The sequence below is a fragment of the Caloenas nicobarica genome, chromosome 29, assembly GCF_036013445.1.
Source record: "Caloenas nicobarica isolate bCalNic1 chromosome 29, bCalNic1.hap1, whole genome shotgun sequence".
In the NCBI taxonomy this organism is placed as follows: Eukaryota; Metazoa; Chordata; class Aves; order Columbiformes; family Columbidae; genus Caloenas; species Caloenas nicobarica.
Genome location: NC_088273.1, coordinates 1,019,723 through 1,034,629, shown reverse-complemented (window position 1 = coordinate 1,034,629; position 14,907 = coordinate 1,019,723). Strand labels below are relative to the sequence as shown.

At 64.5% G+C, this 14,907-nt stretch overlaps 1 protein-coding gene across 1 annotated transcript; it reads left to right on the top strand.

Annotated features, from left to right (window-relative positions):
* Nucleotides 1-2,484: 2,484 nt before the first annotated feature.
* Nucleotides 2,485-13,954, top strand: CFP (complement factor properdin). Its single transcript, XM_065653210.1, has 7 exons — nt 2,485-2,503; nt 2,601-2,792; nt 4,004-4,177; nt 6,177-6,380; nt 7,314-7,425; nt 11,846-11,997; nt 13,838-13,954. Exons 1-7 carry the CDS (start codon nt 2,485-2,487, stop codon nt 13,843-13,845), a joined length of 861 nt encoding a protein of 286 aa, XP_065509282.1. The 3' UTR covers nt 13,846-13,954.
* The last annotated feature ends 953 nt before the right edge of the window (nt 13,955-14,907 follow it).

Sequence of the window (14,907 nt, the reverse complement as noted above, 5' to 3'; positions counted from 1 at the left end):
CTCAGGTGACCCCAGGTGACCTGGGTGACCCCAGTGACCTCATGTGACCCCAGTGACTCCAGTGTCCCCGGGTGACCCTGGGCGACCCCATATGACCCCCTCTGACCCCAGGTGACCTCATGTGACCCCCGGTGTGCCCGGGTGACCCCCCCTCCCGAGTGACTCTGGGTGACCCCAGCTGACCCCAGATGACTTGCGTGACCCTATGTGACCCCGAGTGACCTCAGGTGACCCCAGGTGACCTGGGTGACCCCATGTGACCCCAGTGACTCCAGTGTCCCCAGGTGACCCCGGGTGACCCCGGTGACCTCATGTGACCCCGGTGACTCCAGGGTCCCCGGGTGACCCCATATGACCCCAGGTGACCCCAGGCGACCTCATGTGACCCCCGGTGTCCCCGGGTGACCCCCCCCGAGTGACTCTGGGTGACCCCAGCTGACCCCAGAAGACTTGGGTGACCCCAGGTGACCCCGGGTGACCCCATGAGACCTCACGCGACCCCAGATGACCTGGGTGACCCCAGTGCCCACAAGTGACCCCGAATGACCCAGGGTGACCTCAGGTGACCCCCATGTGACCCAGGGTGAACCCGGCTGACCTCAGGTGACCCCCCCCAGGTGGCCTTGGGTGACCTCAGGTGACCTCGGGTGACCCCGCTGTCGCTGTCCCAGCCAGGACACGTGGGGCCCTTGGGGACCGTGGGGCGGCTGCTCCGTGACCTGTGGGGAGGGGACCCAGAGACGGGGCCGGAGACGGAGCCCGCGGGGGGACACGGGGGACACAGCGGGGGACACAGCGGGGGACACCCGGGAGTGGCAGCTGAGGGCGTGCGAGCTGCCCTGTTGTGCGGGTGGGACATGGGGACACGGGCAGACCGGGGGACAGGGGGATATGGGGATGGGGGACATGGGGACAGGGGGACATGGGGTCATGGGGATATGGGGATATGGGGACAGGGGGACATGGGGACAGGGGGATGTGGGGACAGGGGGATATGGGGATATGGGGACGGGGGACATGGGGATAGGGGGACATGGGGATGTGGGGATATGGGGACTGGGGGATATGGGGATGTGGAGACAGGGGGATATGGGGACATGGGGACAGGGGGACGTGGGGACATGGGGACAGGGGGACATGGGGATATGGGGACAGGGGGACATGGGGACGGGGGGACAGGAGGATATGGGGATGTGAGGATATGGGGACAGGGGGACATGGGGACAGGGGAAGTGGGGACATGGGGATATGGGGATGTGGGGACATAGGGACATGGGGACAGGAGGACATGGGGACAGGGGGATATGGGGACAGGGGACATGGGGACATGGGGACAGGTGGATATGGGGACAGGGGGACATGGGGCTATGGGGACATGGGGATATGGGGATGTGGGGACAGGGGGACAGGGGGACATGGGGACAGGTGGATATGGGGACGGGGGGCAAGGGGCTATGGGGACAGGGGGATATGGGGATGTGGGGACATGGGGACAGGGGGATAGGGGGACATGGGGATATGGGGACAGGGGGATATGGGGACAGGGGGACATGGGGACAGGGGGACATGGGAACAGGGGGATCTGGGGACGGGGGACAAGGGGCCAGGGGGATCTGGGGCCAGGGGGACATGGGGGGTCCTGGGGGTCCTGGTGACCCGGTGACCCCCGGCTGCCCCCGCAGTCCCCGGCGGTTGGTCCCCATGGTCCCCCTGGTCTCCCTGTTCCGTCACGTGTGGGTGGGGCTCCCAGGGGCGGGGCCGGGGCTGCACTGACCCCGCCCCCCGCTGCGGGGGGGGCTGCGGCCCGGGGGGGGCCCGCGAGAGCCGGAGCTGCCAGGGGGAGGAGCCAACGTGTCCAGGTGAGCGGGGGGAGCGGCGGGGGACCCAGGAGTTCGGGGGGACCCAGGAGTTCGGGGGGACATGGGAGTTCAGGGGGACCCAGGAGTTCGGGGGACACAGGAGTTCGGGGGGACCCAGGAGTTCGGGGGGACACGGGAGTTTGGGGGACCCAGGGGTTCGGGGACACAGGAGTTCGGGGGGACCCAGGAGTTCGGGGAACACGGGAATTTGGGGACCCAGGAGTTCGGGGGGACACAGGAGTTTGGGGGACCCAGGGGTTTGGGGACCCAGGAGTTTGGGGGAACCCAGGAGTTCGGGGGGACACGGGAGTTTGTGGACACAGGAGTTCGGGGGGACACGGGAGTTCGGGGGGACACAGGAGTTCGGGGGGACCCAGGAGTTTGGGGACCCAGGAGTTCGGGGGGACCCAGGAGTTCGGGGGGACACGGGAGTTCGGGGGGACCCAGGAGTTCGGGAAGGACCCAGGAGTTCGGGGGGACACGGGAGTTCAGGGGGACCCAGGAGTTCGGGGGAACACGGGAGTTCGGGGGGACCCGGGAGTTCGGGGGGTGGGGGCTGGGGTGGGGAAGGGGGCAGAAGTTGAGGGGGGGAGGGACGGAATGCGGGGGCGTGTCGAGGGGGCTGATGGGGGAGGGGAAGCGGAGTGGGGGGGCCGGTGGACGAAATGGGGGGGGGGGGGAAGGGGGAGGGGCCAATCTAAGCCCCGCCCCCTTCCCCCCACCCCACCCCCCCCATCCCAGTGGGCGGGGCTTGGGGTGCGTGGGGTCCGTGGGGTCCGTGCGGGGCCACGTGCCGGGGGGCGGCGTCGGGCACGGGGCGGAGCCGGAGCCGCCGCTGCGATTCGCCGGAGCCGTCGACGCACCCGCCAGGAGCCGCGTGCGAAGGGGACGCGACGGAGACGCGACCGTGCGAGGAGCTGCCCCCGTGTCCCCGTGAGGAGCCGCCGGGGAGGGGACACGGGGGGTTGGGGGGACGCGGGAGTTCGGGGGGACACGGGAGTTCGGGGGGACCCAGGAGTTCAGGGACACAGGAGTTCTGGGGGACCCAGGAGTTCGGGAACACAGGAGTTCGGGGGGACACAGGAGTTCTGGGGGACACGGGAGTTCGGGGGGACCCAGGAGTTCGGGGACACAGGAGTTCGGGAACACAGGAGTTCGGGGACACAGGAGTTTAGGGGAACCCAGGAGTTCAGGGACACAGGAGTTCAGGGACCCAGGAGTTCGGGGGGACCCAGGAGTTCGGGGGGACACAGGAGTTCGGGAGGACCCAGGGGTTCAGGGACACAGGAGTTCGGGGGGACCCAGGAGTTCGGGGACCCAGGAGTTCAGGAACACAGGAGTTCGGGGGGACCCAGGAGTTCTGGGGGACACAGGAGTTCGGGGACCCAGGAGTTCGGGAGAACCCAGGAGTTCAGGGGGACCCAGGAGTTCGGGAGAACCCAGGAGTTCAGGGGACCCAGGAGTTCGGGGGGACCCAGGAGTTCGGGGACACGGGAGTTCAGGGACCCAGGAGTTTGGGGACACAGGAGTTCGGGGGGACACAGGAGTTCGGGAGGACCCAGGAGATCGGGGACACCGGAGTTTGGGGGAACCCAGGAGTTCGGGGACATGGGAGTTCAGGGACCCAGGAGTTCGGGGACCCAGGAGTTCGGGGGGACCCAGGAGTTCGGGGTCACAAGAGTTTGGGGACATGGCAGTTTGGGGGGACACAGGAGTTCAGGGGGACCCAGGAGTTCATGGGGACCCAGGAGTTCAGGAGAACCCAGGAGTTCGGGAGGACCCAGGAGTTCAGGGGGACACAGGAGTTCGGGGACCCAGGAGTTCGGGGGGACCCAGGAGTTCGGGGACACAGGAGTTCGGGAGGACCCAGGAGTTCAGGGGGACACAGGAGTTCGGGGACACAGGAGTTCGGGGACACAGGAGTTTGGGGGGACCCAGGAGTTTGGGGACCCAGGAGTTCGGGAGAACCCAGGAGTTCGGGGGGACCCAGGAGTTCGGGGGGACCCAGGAGTTCGGGGACACAGGAGTTTGGGGGAACCCAGGAGTTCGGGAGGACCCGGGAGTTCGGGGGGTCCACAGGAGTTCAGGAGGGACCCAGGCGTCCGGGAGGGGCGTGTCCCGCGCTGACCCCGCCCCTCCCGCAGAGGACGGCTCCTGGGGGGCGTGGTCGGAGGCGGCGCCGTGCGCGGTGACGTGCGGGCTGGGCGTGGTCACGCTGCGGCGCGCCTGCGACGCCCCGCCCCCCCGGCACGGCGGCCGCGGTTGCCATGGAAACGCAACGCGGAGGGCGGCGTGCGGACCCCGGGGGGCGTGTCCGGGTGAGACCCCCACTGACCCCATAGACCCCCAGTGACCCCATAGACCCCCAGTGACCCCATAGACCCCCATTGACCCCATAGACCACTACTGACCATATAGACCCCCATTGACCCAACAGACCCTCCATTGACCCCATAGACCCCTCATTGACCCTATAGACCCCCCATTGACCCCATAGACCCCCATTGACCCCATAGACCCCCAGTGACCCCATAGACCCCCATTGACCCCATAGACCACTACTGACCATATAGACCCCCATTGACCCAACAGACCCTCCATTGACCCCATAGACCCCTCATTGACCCTATAGACCCCCCATTGACCCCATAGACCCCCATTGACCCCATAGAACCCCACTGACCCTATAGACCCCCCATTGACCCCAGGGACCCCCATTGACCCTATAGACGTCCCATTGATTCCATAGACCCCCATTGACCCCATAGACCACCACTGACCCTATAGACCCCCCATTGACCCCAGGGACCCCCATTGACCCTATAGAACTCCCATTGATTCCATAGACCCCCACTGACCCCATAGACCCCCCCGACCCCATAGACCCCCCACTGACCCCATAGACCCCTCATTGACCCCATAGACCCCTCATTGACCCTATAGACCCCCCATTGACCCGAGGACCCCCATTGACCCTATAGACTCCCATTGACCCGATAGACCCCCCCCGACCCCATAGACCCCCCCCGAGCCCATAGACCCCTCATTGATCCCATAGCCCACCCATTGACCCCATAGACCCCTCATTGACCCCATAGACCCCCCATTGACCCTATAGACCCCCCATTGACCCCGTAGACCCCCATTGACCCTATAGACTCCCATTGACCCCATAGACCCCCCATTGACCCCATAGACCCCTCATTGACCCCATAGACCCCCCATTGACCCTATAGACCCCCCATTGACCCTATAGACCCCTCATTGACCCCATAGATCCCCCCCGACCCCATAGACCCCCCATTGACCCCATAGACCCCCCATTGACCCTATAGACCCCTCATTGACCCTATAGACCCCCCATTGACCCAAAGACCCCCATTGACCCCATAGACCCCTCATTGACCCCATAGACCCCCCATTGACCCCATAGACCCCTCATTGACCCTATAGACCCCCCATTGACTCCATAGATTCCCACTGACCCCATAGACTCCCACACACCCCATAGACCCCTCATTGACCCCATAGACCCCCCCATTGACCCCATAGACCCCTCATTGACCCCATAGACCCCCCATTGACCCCATAGACCCCTCATTGACCCTATAGACCCCCCATTGACTCCATAGATTCCCACTGACCCCATAGACTCCCACACACCCCATAGACCCCTCATTGACCCCATAGACCCCCCCATTGACCCCATAGACCCCCCATTGACCCGAAGACCCCCATTGACTCCATAGACCCCCCCCGACCCCATAGACCCCCCATTGACCCTATAGACCGCCCCATTGACCCCATAGACCCCCCATTGACCCCATAGACCCCTCATTGACCCCATAGACTTTCCATTGACCCCATAGACCCCTCATTGACCCCATAGACCCCCCCATTGACCCCATAGACCCATCATTGACCCTATAGACCCCTCATTGACCCAAAGACCCCCATTGACCCTATAGACTCCCATTGACCCCTTAGACTCCTCATTGACCCCAAAGACCCCCCATTGACCCCATAGACCCCCCATTGACCCCATAGACCCCTCATTGACCCCATAGACCCCCCCATTGACCCCATAGACCCCTCATTGACCCTATAGACCCCTCATTGACCCAAAGACCCCCATTGACCCTATAGACTTTCCATTGACCCCATAGACCCCTCATTGACCCCATAGACCCCCCATTGACCCCATAGACCCCTCATTGACCCCATAGACCCCCCATTGACCCCATAGACCCCCCATAACCCCCATAACCACCCCACGATCCCCCGCCCCATAACCCCAGCCCTGACCCCACCCCGCAGCCGTCCCCGAGTGGGGCGCGTGGGGCCCCTGGTCGCGCTGCTCCCGCCCGCAGGGGCCGCCCCTGAGCTGCCTCCCGGCCGTGGGGCAGCAGCGCCGCTCCCGGGCCTGCGAGGGGCGCGCGCCGGGGGGCCCCGCCTGCCCCACGGCGCCGGGGGGCGGCGCCTTCCAGGTCCGGGCCTGTTACGACGTGCACCAGTGTCTGCGTAAGTCGCCCCATAGCGCCCCATAGCTGACCCAGAGCTGCCCTATGGAAGCCCTATAGCTACCCCATAGCTGACCCAGAGCTGCCCTATGGAACCCCTATAGCTACCCCACAGCTGACCCAGAGCTGCCCTATGGAAGCCCTATAGCTACCCCATAGCTGCCCCAGACCTGCCCTATGGAAGCCCTATAGCTACCCCATAGCTGACCCGGAGCTGCCCTATGGAAGCCCTATAGCTACCCCATAGCTGACCCAGGGCTGCCTATGGAGCTCCTATAGCTACCCCATAGCTGACCCGGAGCTGCTGTATGGAGCCCCTATAGCTACCCCATAGCTGACCCAGAGCTGCCCTATGGAAGCCCTATAGCTACCCCACAGCTGATCCAGAGCCGCCCTATGGAGCCCCTATAGCTACCCCATAGCTGACCCAGAGCTGCCCTATGGAGCCCCTATAGCTACCCCATAGCTGACCCAGAGCTGCCCTATGGAACACCTATAGCTACCCCATAGCTGACCCAGGGCTGCCTATGGAGCCCCTATAGCTACCCCATAGCTGCCCCAGAGCTGCCCTATGGAACCTCTATAGCTACCCCATAGCTGACCCAGAGCTGCCCTATGGAGCCCTATGGAACCCCTTGGCTGTCCCATAGCTGCCCTATGGAGCCTTATAGCACCCAATGGAGCCCCATAGCTGCCCTATAGCACCCTATGGAGACATATAGCTGAACTATGGAGCCCCATAGCTGCCCTATAGCACCCTATGGCACCCTATAGCTGCCTTATAGAACCCTAAGAAATGCCATAGTTGCCCTATGCACCCAATAGCTGCCCCATAGACTCCCCATAGGGCGCCACGACCCCCCCATAGGCACCCCACACCCCCAGCCCTATAGGGGGTATAGGGCCCTATAGGTGAGGCCGCCTGTGCCCCCAGTGTCGGGGAACTGGTCGGACTGGAGCCCTTGGGGTCTCTGCACCCCGCCATGTGGGGCCAGCCCCACACGCAGCCGCGTCAGAGAGTGCCGGCCCGTGCACCCCCCCTACCCGTACGTATGGGGCTACAGGGGGCGATGGGCTCAATGGGGGGGGTCTATAGGATGCACGGGGGTCAACGGGGGTCTATGGGGTCAATGAGGGGCCTCTGGGGTCAATGGGGGTCTATAGGGTCAATGGGGGGTCTATGGAATCAATGGGAGGTCTATAGGGTCAATGGGGGTCTATGGGGTCAATGGGGGTCTATAGGGTCAATGGGGGGTCTGTGGAATCAGTGGGAGGTGTATAGGGTCAATGGGGGTCTATGGGGTCAATGGGCGGTCTGTTGGGGCCAATGGGGGGTCTATGGGGTCCATGGGGGGTCTGTGGGGTCAATGGGGGTCTATGGGGTCGGGGGGGTCTATGGGGTCGATGGGGGTCTATGGAATCAATGGGAGGTCTATAGGGTCAATGGGGGTCTATGGGGTCAATGGGGGGTCTGCGGGGTCAATGGGGGTCTATGGGGTCAATGGGGGGTCTGTGGGGTCAGTGGGGGTCTGTGGGGTCACTGGAGGTCTATAGGGTCAATGGGGGTCTATGGGGTCAATGGGGGGTCTATGGGGTGAATGGGGGTCTGTGGGGTCAATGGGGGTCTGTGGGGTCAATGAGGGGTCTATGGGGTCAGTGAGGGGTCTATAGGGTCAATGGGGGGTCTATAGAATCAATGGGGGTCTATAGGGTCAATGGGGGTCTATGGGGTCAATGGGGGTCTATAGGGTCAGTGGGGGTCTGTGGGGTCAATGGGGGTCTGTGGGGTCAATGGGGATCTATGGGGTCGGGGGGGTCTATGGGGTCCATGGGGGGTCTGTGGGGTCAATGGGGGTCTATGGGGTCAATGGGGGTCTATGGAGTCAATGAGGGGTCTGTGGGGTCAATGGGGGTCTGTGGGGTCAATGGGGTTCTATAGGGTCAATGGGGGGTCTATGGAATCAATGGGGGTCTGTGGGGTCAGTGGGGGTCTATGGAGTCAATGAGGGGTCTGTGGGGTCAATCGGGGTCTGTGGGGTCAATGGGGTTCTATGGGGTCAATGGGGGGTCTATGAAATCAATGGGAGGTCTATAGGGTCAGTGGGGGTCTATGGGGTCAATGGGGGGTCTATGGGGTCAATGGGGGTCTGTGGGGTCAATGGGGGGTCTATGGGGTCAGTGGGGGGTCTGTGGGGTCAATGGGGGGTCTATGGGGTCAATGGGGGTCTATAGGGTCAGTGGGGGTCTGTGGGGTCAATGGGGGGTCTATGGGGTCAATGAGGGGTCTATGGGGTCAATGGGGGGTCTATGGGGTCAATGGGGGTCTATGGGGTCAGTGGGGGTCTATAGCGTCAATGGGGGTCTATGGGGTCAATGGGGGTCTGTGGGGTCAATGGGGGGTCTATGGGGTCAATGGGGGTCTATGGGGTCGGGGGGGTCTATGGGGTCAATAGGGGGTCTGTGGAATCAATGGGAGGTGTATAGGGTCAATCGGGGACTATGGGGTCAATGGGGGGTCTGTGGGGTCAATGAGGGGTCTGTGGGGTCAATGGGGGTCTATGGGGTCAATGGGGGGTCTATGGGGTCAATGGGGGTCTATAGGGTCAATGGGGGTCTGTGGGGTCAGTGGGGTTCTATAGGATCAATGGGGGTCTGTGGGGTCAATGGGGGGTCTGTGGGGTCAATGGGGGGTCTATGGGGTCAATGGGGGTCTATGGGGTCGGGGGGGTCTATGGGGTCAGTGGGGGTCTATAGGGTCAATGGGGGGTCTGTGGAATCAATGGGAGGTGTATAGGGTCAATGGGGGACTATGGGGTCAATGGGGGGTCTGTGGGGTCAATGAGGGGTCTGTGGGGTCAATGGGGGTCTATGGGGTCAATGAGGGGTCTATGGGGTCAATGGGGGGTCTATGGGGTCAATGGGGGTCTATAGGGTCAATGGGGGTCTATGGGGTCAATGGGGGTCTATAGGGTCAGTGGGGGTCTGTGGGGTCAATGGGGGTCTGTGGGGTCAATGGGGATCTATGGGGTCGGGGGGGTCTATGGAGTCAATGAGGGGTCTGTGGGGTCAATGGGGGTCTGTGGGGTCAATGGGGTTCTATAGGGTCAATGGGGGGTCTATGGAATCAATGGGGGTCTGTGGGGTCAGTGGGGGTCTATGGAGTCAATGAGGGGTCTGTGGGGTCAATCGGGGTCTGTGGGGTCAATGGGGTTCTATGGGGTCAATGGGGGGTCTATGAAATCAATGGGAGGTCTATAGGGTCAGTGGGGGTCTATGGGGTCAATGGGGGGTCTATGGGGTCAATGGGGGTCTGTGGGGTCAATGGGGGGTCTATGGGGTCAGTGGGGGGTCTGTGGGGTCAATGGGGGGTCTATGGGGTCAATGGGGGTCTATAGGGTCAGTGGGGGTCTGTGGGGTCAATGGGGGGTCTATGGGGTCAATGAGGGGTCTATGGGGTCAATGGGGGGTCTATGGGGTCAATGGGGGTCTATGGGGTCAGTGGGGGTCTATAGCGTCAATGGGGGTCTATGGGGTCAATGGGGGTCTGTGGGGTCAATGGGGGGTCTATGGGGTCAATGGGGGTCTATGGGGTCGGGGGGGTCTATGGGGTCAATAGGGGGTCTGTGGAATCAATGGGAGGTGTATAGGGTCAATCGGGGACTATGGGGTCAATGGGGGGTCTGTGGGGTCAATGAGGGGTCTGTGGGGTCAATGGGGGTCTATGGGGTCAATGGGGGGTCTATGGGGTCAATGGGGGTCTATAGGGTCAATGGGGGTCTGTGGGGTCAGTGGGGTTCTATAGGATCAATGGGGGTCTGTGGGGTCAATGGGGGGTCTGTGGGGTCAATGGGGGGTCTATGGGGTCAATGGGGGTCTATGGGGTCGGGGGGGTCTATGGGGTCAGTGGGGGTCTATAGGGTCAATGGGGGGTCTGTGGAATCAATGGGAGGTGTATAGGGTCAATGGGGGACTATGGGGTCAATGGGGGGTCTGTGGGGTCAATGAGGGGTCTGTGGGGTCAATGGGGGTCTATGGGGTCAATGAGGGGTCTATGGGGTCAATGGGGGGTCTATGGGGTCAATGGGGGTCTATAGGGTCAATGGGGGTCTGTGGGGTCAATGGGGTTCTATAGGATCAATGGGGGTCTGTGGGGTCAATGGGGGGTCTGTGGGGTCCATGAGGGGTCTATGGGGTCAATGGGGGTCTATGGGGTCGGGGGGGTCTATGGGGTCAATGGGGGTCTATAGGGTCAATGGGGGGTCTGTGGAATCAATGGGAGGTGTATAGGGTCAATGGGGGTCTATGGAGTCAATGAGGGGTCTGTGGGGTCAATGGGGTTCTATAGGGTCAATGGGGGTCTATGGAATCAATGGGGGTCTGTGGGGTCAATGGGGGGTCTATGGGGTCATTGAGGGGTCTGTGGGGTCAATGGGGGTCTATGGGGTCAATGGGGGTCTGTGGGGTCAATGGGGTTCTATAGGGTCAATGGGGGGTCTATGGGGTCAATGGGGGTCTATGGGGTCGGGAGGGTCTATGGGGTCAATGGGGGTCTATAGGGTCAATGGGGGGTCTGTGGAATCAATGGGAGGTGTATAGGGTCAATGGGGGTCTATGGGGTCAATGGGGGGTCTGTGGGGTCAATGGGGGGTCTGTGGGGTCAATTGGGGTCTATGGGGTCAATGGGGGTCTATGGAGTCAATGAGGCGTCTGTGGGGTCAATGGGGGTCTGTGGGGTCAATGGGGTTCTATAGGGTCAATGGGGGGTCTATGGAATCAATGGGGGTCTGTGGGGTCAGTGGGGGGTCTATGGGGTCAATGGGGGTCTATGGGGTCAATGAGGGGTCTGTGGGGTCAATGGGGGTCTATGGGGTCAATGGGGGTCTGTGGGGTCAGTGGGGGTCTATGGGGTCAATGGGGGGTCTATAGGGTCAATGTGGGTCTATGGGGTCAATGGGGGTCTATGGGGTCAATGAGGGGTCTATGGGGTCAATGAGGGGTCTATGGGGTCAGTGGGGGTCTATGGGGTCGGGGGGGTCTATGGGGTCAATGGGGGTCTATGGGGTCGGGGGGGTCTATGGGGTCAATGGGGGTCTGTGGGGTCAGTGGTGGTCTATGGGGGCAATGAGGGGTCTATAGGGTCAATGGGGGTCTATGGGGTCAATGGGGGTCTATGGGGTCAATGGGGGTCTGTAGAGTCAATGGGGGATCTATAGTGTCAATGGGGGTCTACGGGGTCAATGGGGGTCTACGGGGTCAATGTGGGTCTACAGGGTCAATGGGGGTCTATAGGGTCAATGGTCGTCTATGGGATCAATGGGGGTCTTTAGAGTCAATGGGGGTCTATAGGGTCAACGGGTGGTCAACAGGGGTCTGTAGGGTCCCTGGGCGCTCTGTGGGTCTGGGGGTCTCTCCGTGTTCTATGGGGTGTGGCCGCCCCCGCCCCGGCCTCAGCAGCGCCCCCCGCAGCCCCACGGTGACGCCCGTCAGCTCCTCGGACCCCGTCAACGTGACGTTCTGGGGGGTCCCGCGCGCGCGCTGCCCCCTGCTGGACGGGCAGAGACTACGCCTGGAGGAGACCCGGCCCTGCCTGCACGTGCTGCCCTGCCCCCCCCCAGACGGTGCGCCGGACGCCTGGGTCCCCCGGACGCCTGGGTCCCCTGGGGCAGAGCGGGGTTCCCCGGATGCCTGGGTCCTTTGTGGGAGTAGGGGGATCTCCCGGACGCCTGGGTCCTCTGGGGCAGAGCGGGGTTCCCCGGACGCCTGGGTCCCCTGGGGCAGAACGGGGTCCCCCGGACGCCTGGGTCCCTTGTGAGAGTAGGGGGATCCCCGGACGCCTGGGTCCCCTGGGGCAGAGCGGGGTTCCCCGGACGCCTGGGTCCCTTGTGTGGGGAGGGGGATCTCCCGGACGCCTGGGTCCTTTGTGGGAGTAGGGGGACCTCCCGGACCCCTGGGTCCCCTGGGGCAGAGCGGGGTTCCCCGGACGCCTGGGTCCCTTGTGTGGGGAGGGGGATCTCCCGGACGCCTGGGTCCTTTGTGGGAGTAGGGGGATCTCCCGGACGCCTGGGTCCCCTAGGGCAGAGCGGGGTTCCCCGGACGCCTGGGTCCCTTGTGGGAGTAGGGGGATCTCCCGGACGCCTGGGTCCCCCGGGGCAGAGCGGGGTTACCCGGACGCCTGGGTCCCTTGTGGGAGTAGGGGGACCTCCCGGACCCCTGGGTCCCCTGGGGCAGAGCGGGGTTCCCCGGACACCTGGGTCCCTTGTGGGAGTAGGGGGATCTCCCGGACGCCTGGGTCCCCTGGGGCAGAGCAGGGTTCCCCGGACGCCTGGGTCCCTTGTGTGGGGAGGGGGATCTCCCGGACGCCTGGGTCCTTTGTGGGAGTAGGGGGATCCCCGGACACCTGGGTCCCCTGGGGCAGAGCGGGGTTCCCCGGACGCCTGGGTCCCTTGTGGGAGTAGGGGGATCCCCGGACACCTGGGTCCCCTGGGGCAGAGCGGGGTTCCCCGGACGCCTGGGTCCTTTGTGGGAGTAGGGGGATCCCCGGACACCTGGGTCCCCTGGGGCAGAGCGGGGTTCCCCGGACGCCTGGGTCCCCTGGGGCAGAGCGGGGTTCCCCGGACGCCTGGGTCCTTTGTGGGAGTAGGGGGATCCCCGGACGCCTGGGTCCCCTGGGGCAGAGCGGGGTTCCCCGGACGCCTGGGTCCCTTGTGTGGGGAGGGGGATCTCCCGGATGCCTGGGTCCCTTGTGGGAGTAGGGGGATCTCCCGGACGCCTGGGTCCCCTGGGGCAGAGCGGGGTTCCCTGGACGCCTGGGTTCCTTGTGGGAGTAGGGGGATCTCCCGGACGCCTGGGTCCCCTGGGGCAGAGCGGGGTTCCCCGGACGCCTGGGTCCCCTGGGGCAGAGCGGGGTTCCCTGGACGCCTGGGTTCCTTGTGGGAGTAGGGGGATCTCCCGGACGCCTGGGTCCCCTGGGGCAGAGCGGGGTTCCCTGGACGCCTGGGTCCCCTGGGGCAGAGCGGGGTTCCCCGGACGCCTGGGTTCCTTGTGGGAGTAGGGGGATCTCCCGGACGCCTGGGTCCCTTGTGGGAGTAGGGGGATCTCCCGGACGCCTGGGTCCCCTGGGGCAGAGCGGGGATCCCCGGACGCCTGGGTCCTTTGTGGGAGTAGGGGGACCTCCCGGACGCCTGGGTCCCCTGGGGCGGAGCGGGGTTCCCCGGACGCCTGGGTCCCCTGGGGCAGAGCGGGGTTCCCCGGACGCCTGGGTCCCTTGTGGGAGTAGGGGGATCTCCCGGACGCCTGGGTCCCTTTTTGGGGGGAGGGGTGGGATCCCTTTTGGGGGGAGTGGGATCCCCGGACGCCTGGGTCCCCTTGTGGGGGGAAGGGTGGGACCCCTTGTTGGGGGAGGGGGGGAGGGGGATGCCCCGGACGCCTGGGTCCCTTATCGATCCCCTCCCCCTCCAGAGGACTGAAGTTCCCGGTGACGTCACGGGACCCTCGCGGACCCCAAAACCGCCTGAATTTTCCCCAATTTTCCCTCTTGGCTCCTCAACCACCCCCTCCCCACCCCCCCAATAAAGACCTGGCAAGTGATGCGGCCTCGGACGCCTGGGTCCCTTTTTGGGGGGGGGGGGGTCTCGGACGCCTGGGTCCCCTTTTGGGGAGGGGGGTCCTCGGACGCCTGGGTCCCCTTTTGGGGGGGGGGGGGTCTCGGACGCCTGGGTCCCCTTTTGGGGGGGGGGGGGGCGGTCCTCGGACGCCTGGGTCCCCTTTTGGGGGGGGGGAGTCTCGGACGCCTGGGTCCCTTTCTGGGGGGGGGGGGTCTCGGACGCCTGGGTCCCCTTTTGGGGACGGGGGGGGGTCTCGGACGCCTGGGTCCCTTTTTGGGGGGGGGGGGTCTCGGACGCCTGGGTCCCCTTTTGGGGGGGGGGCGGGTCTCGGACGCCTGGGTCCCTTTTGGGGGGGGGGGGGTCTCGGACGCCTGGGTCCCTTTTTGGGGAGGGGGGGGTCTCGGACGCCTGGGTCCCTTTTTGGGGAGGGGGGGTCCTCGGACGCCTGGGTCCCCTTTTGGGGGGGGGGTCTCGGACGCCTGGGTCCCTTTTTGGGGAGGGGGGTCTCGGACGCCTGGGTCCCTTTTTGGGGGGTGGGGGTCTCGGACGCCTGGGTCCCTTTTTGCGGGGGGGGGGTCTCGGACGCCTGGGTCCCTTTCCCGGCGCTCTCTGCCCGTCATGACGTCACCGCCCCCACCCCGCCTGGCCCCGCCCCCTCCCCCGCCGCAGATCGGGGGGCGGGGCCTGCGCGATGACGTCACCGGGGGGGGTGGGGGGGGGCCTCCCGGGGATGCTCCGGGGGCTCCTATAGGATCCTATAGGGCTCCCGGCAGCGCCCTATAGGCCCCATAGCTCCATCCCCTATAGCCCCAGCCCCTATAGCCCCTATAGCCCCAGCCCCTATAGCTCCAGCCCCTATAGCCCCTATAGCCCCTACAGCCCCATCCCCTATAGCCCCAGCTCCTATAGCCTCTATAGCCCTAT

Bases quoted from the DNA above. Each gene is read 5' to 3' on its own strand.
- CFP (XM_065653210.1), top strand. The intron at 2,793-4,003 runs GTGAGGAGCCGC...CCCCTCCCGCAG, and splicing joins GGAGCTGCCCCCGTGTCCCC to AGGACGGCTCCTGGGGGGCG. The intron at 6,381-7,313 runs GTAAGTCGCCCC...CTGTGCCCCCAG, and splicing joins CGACGTGCACCAGTGTCTGC to TGTCGGGGAACTGGTCGGAC.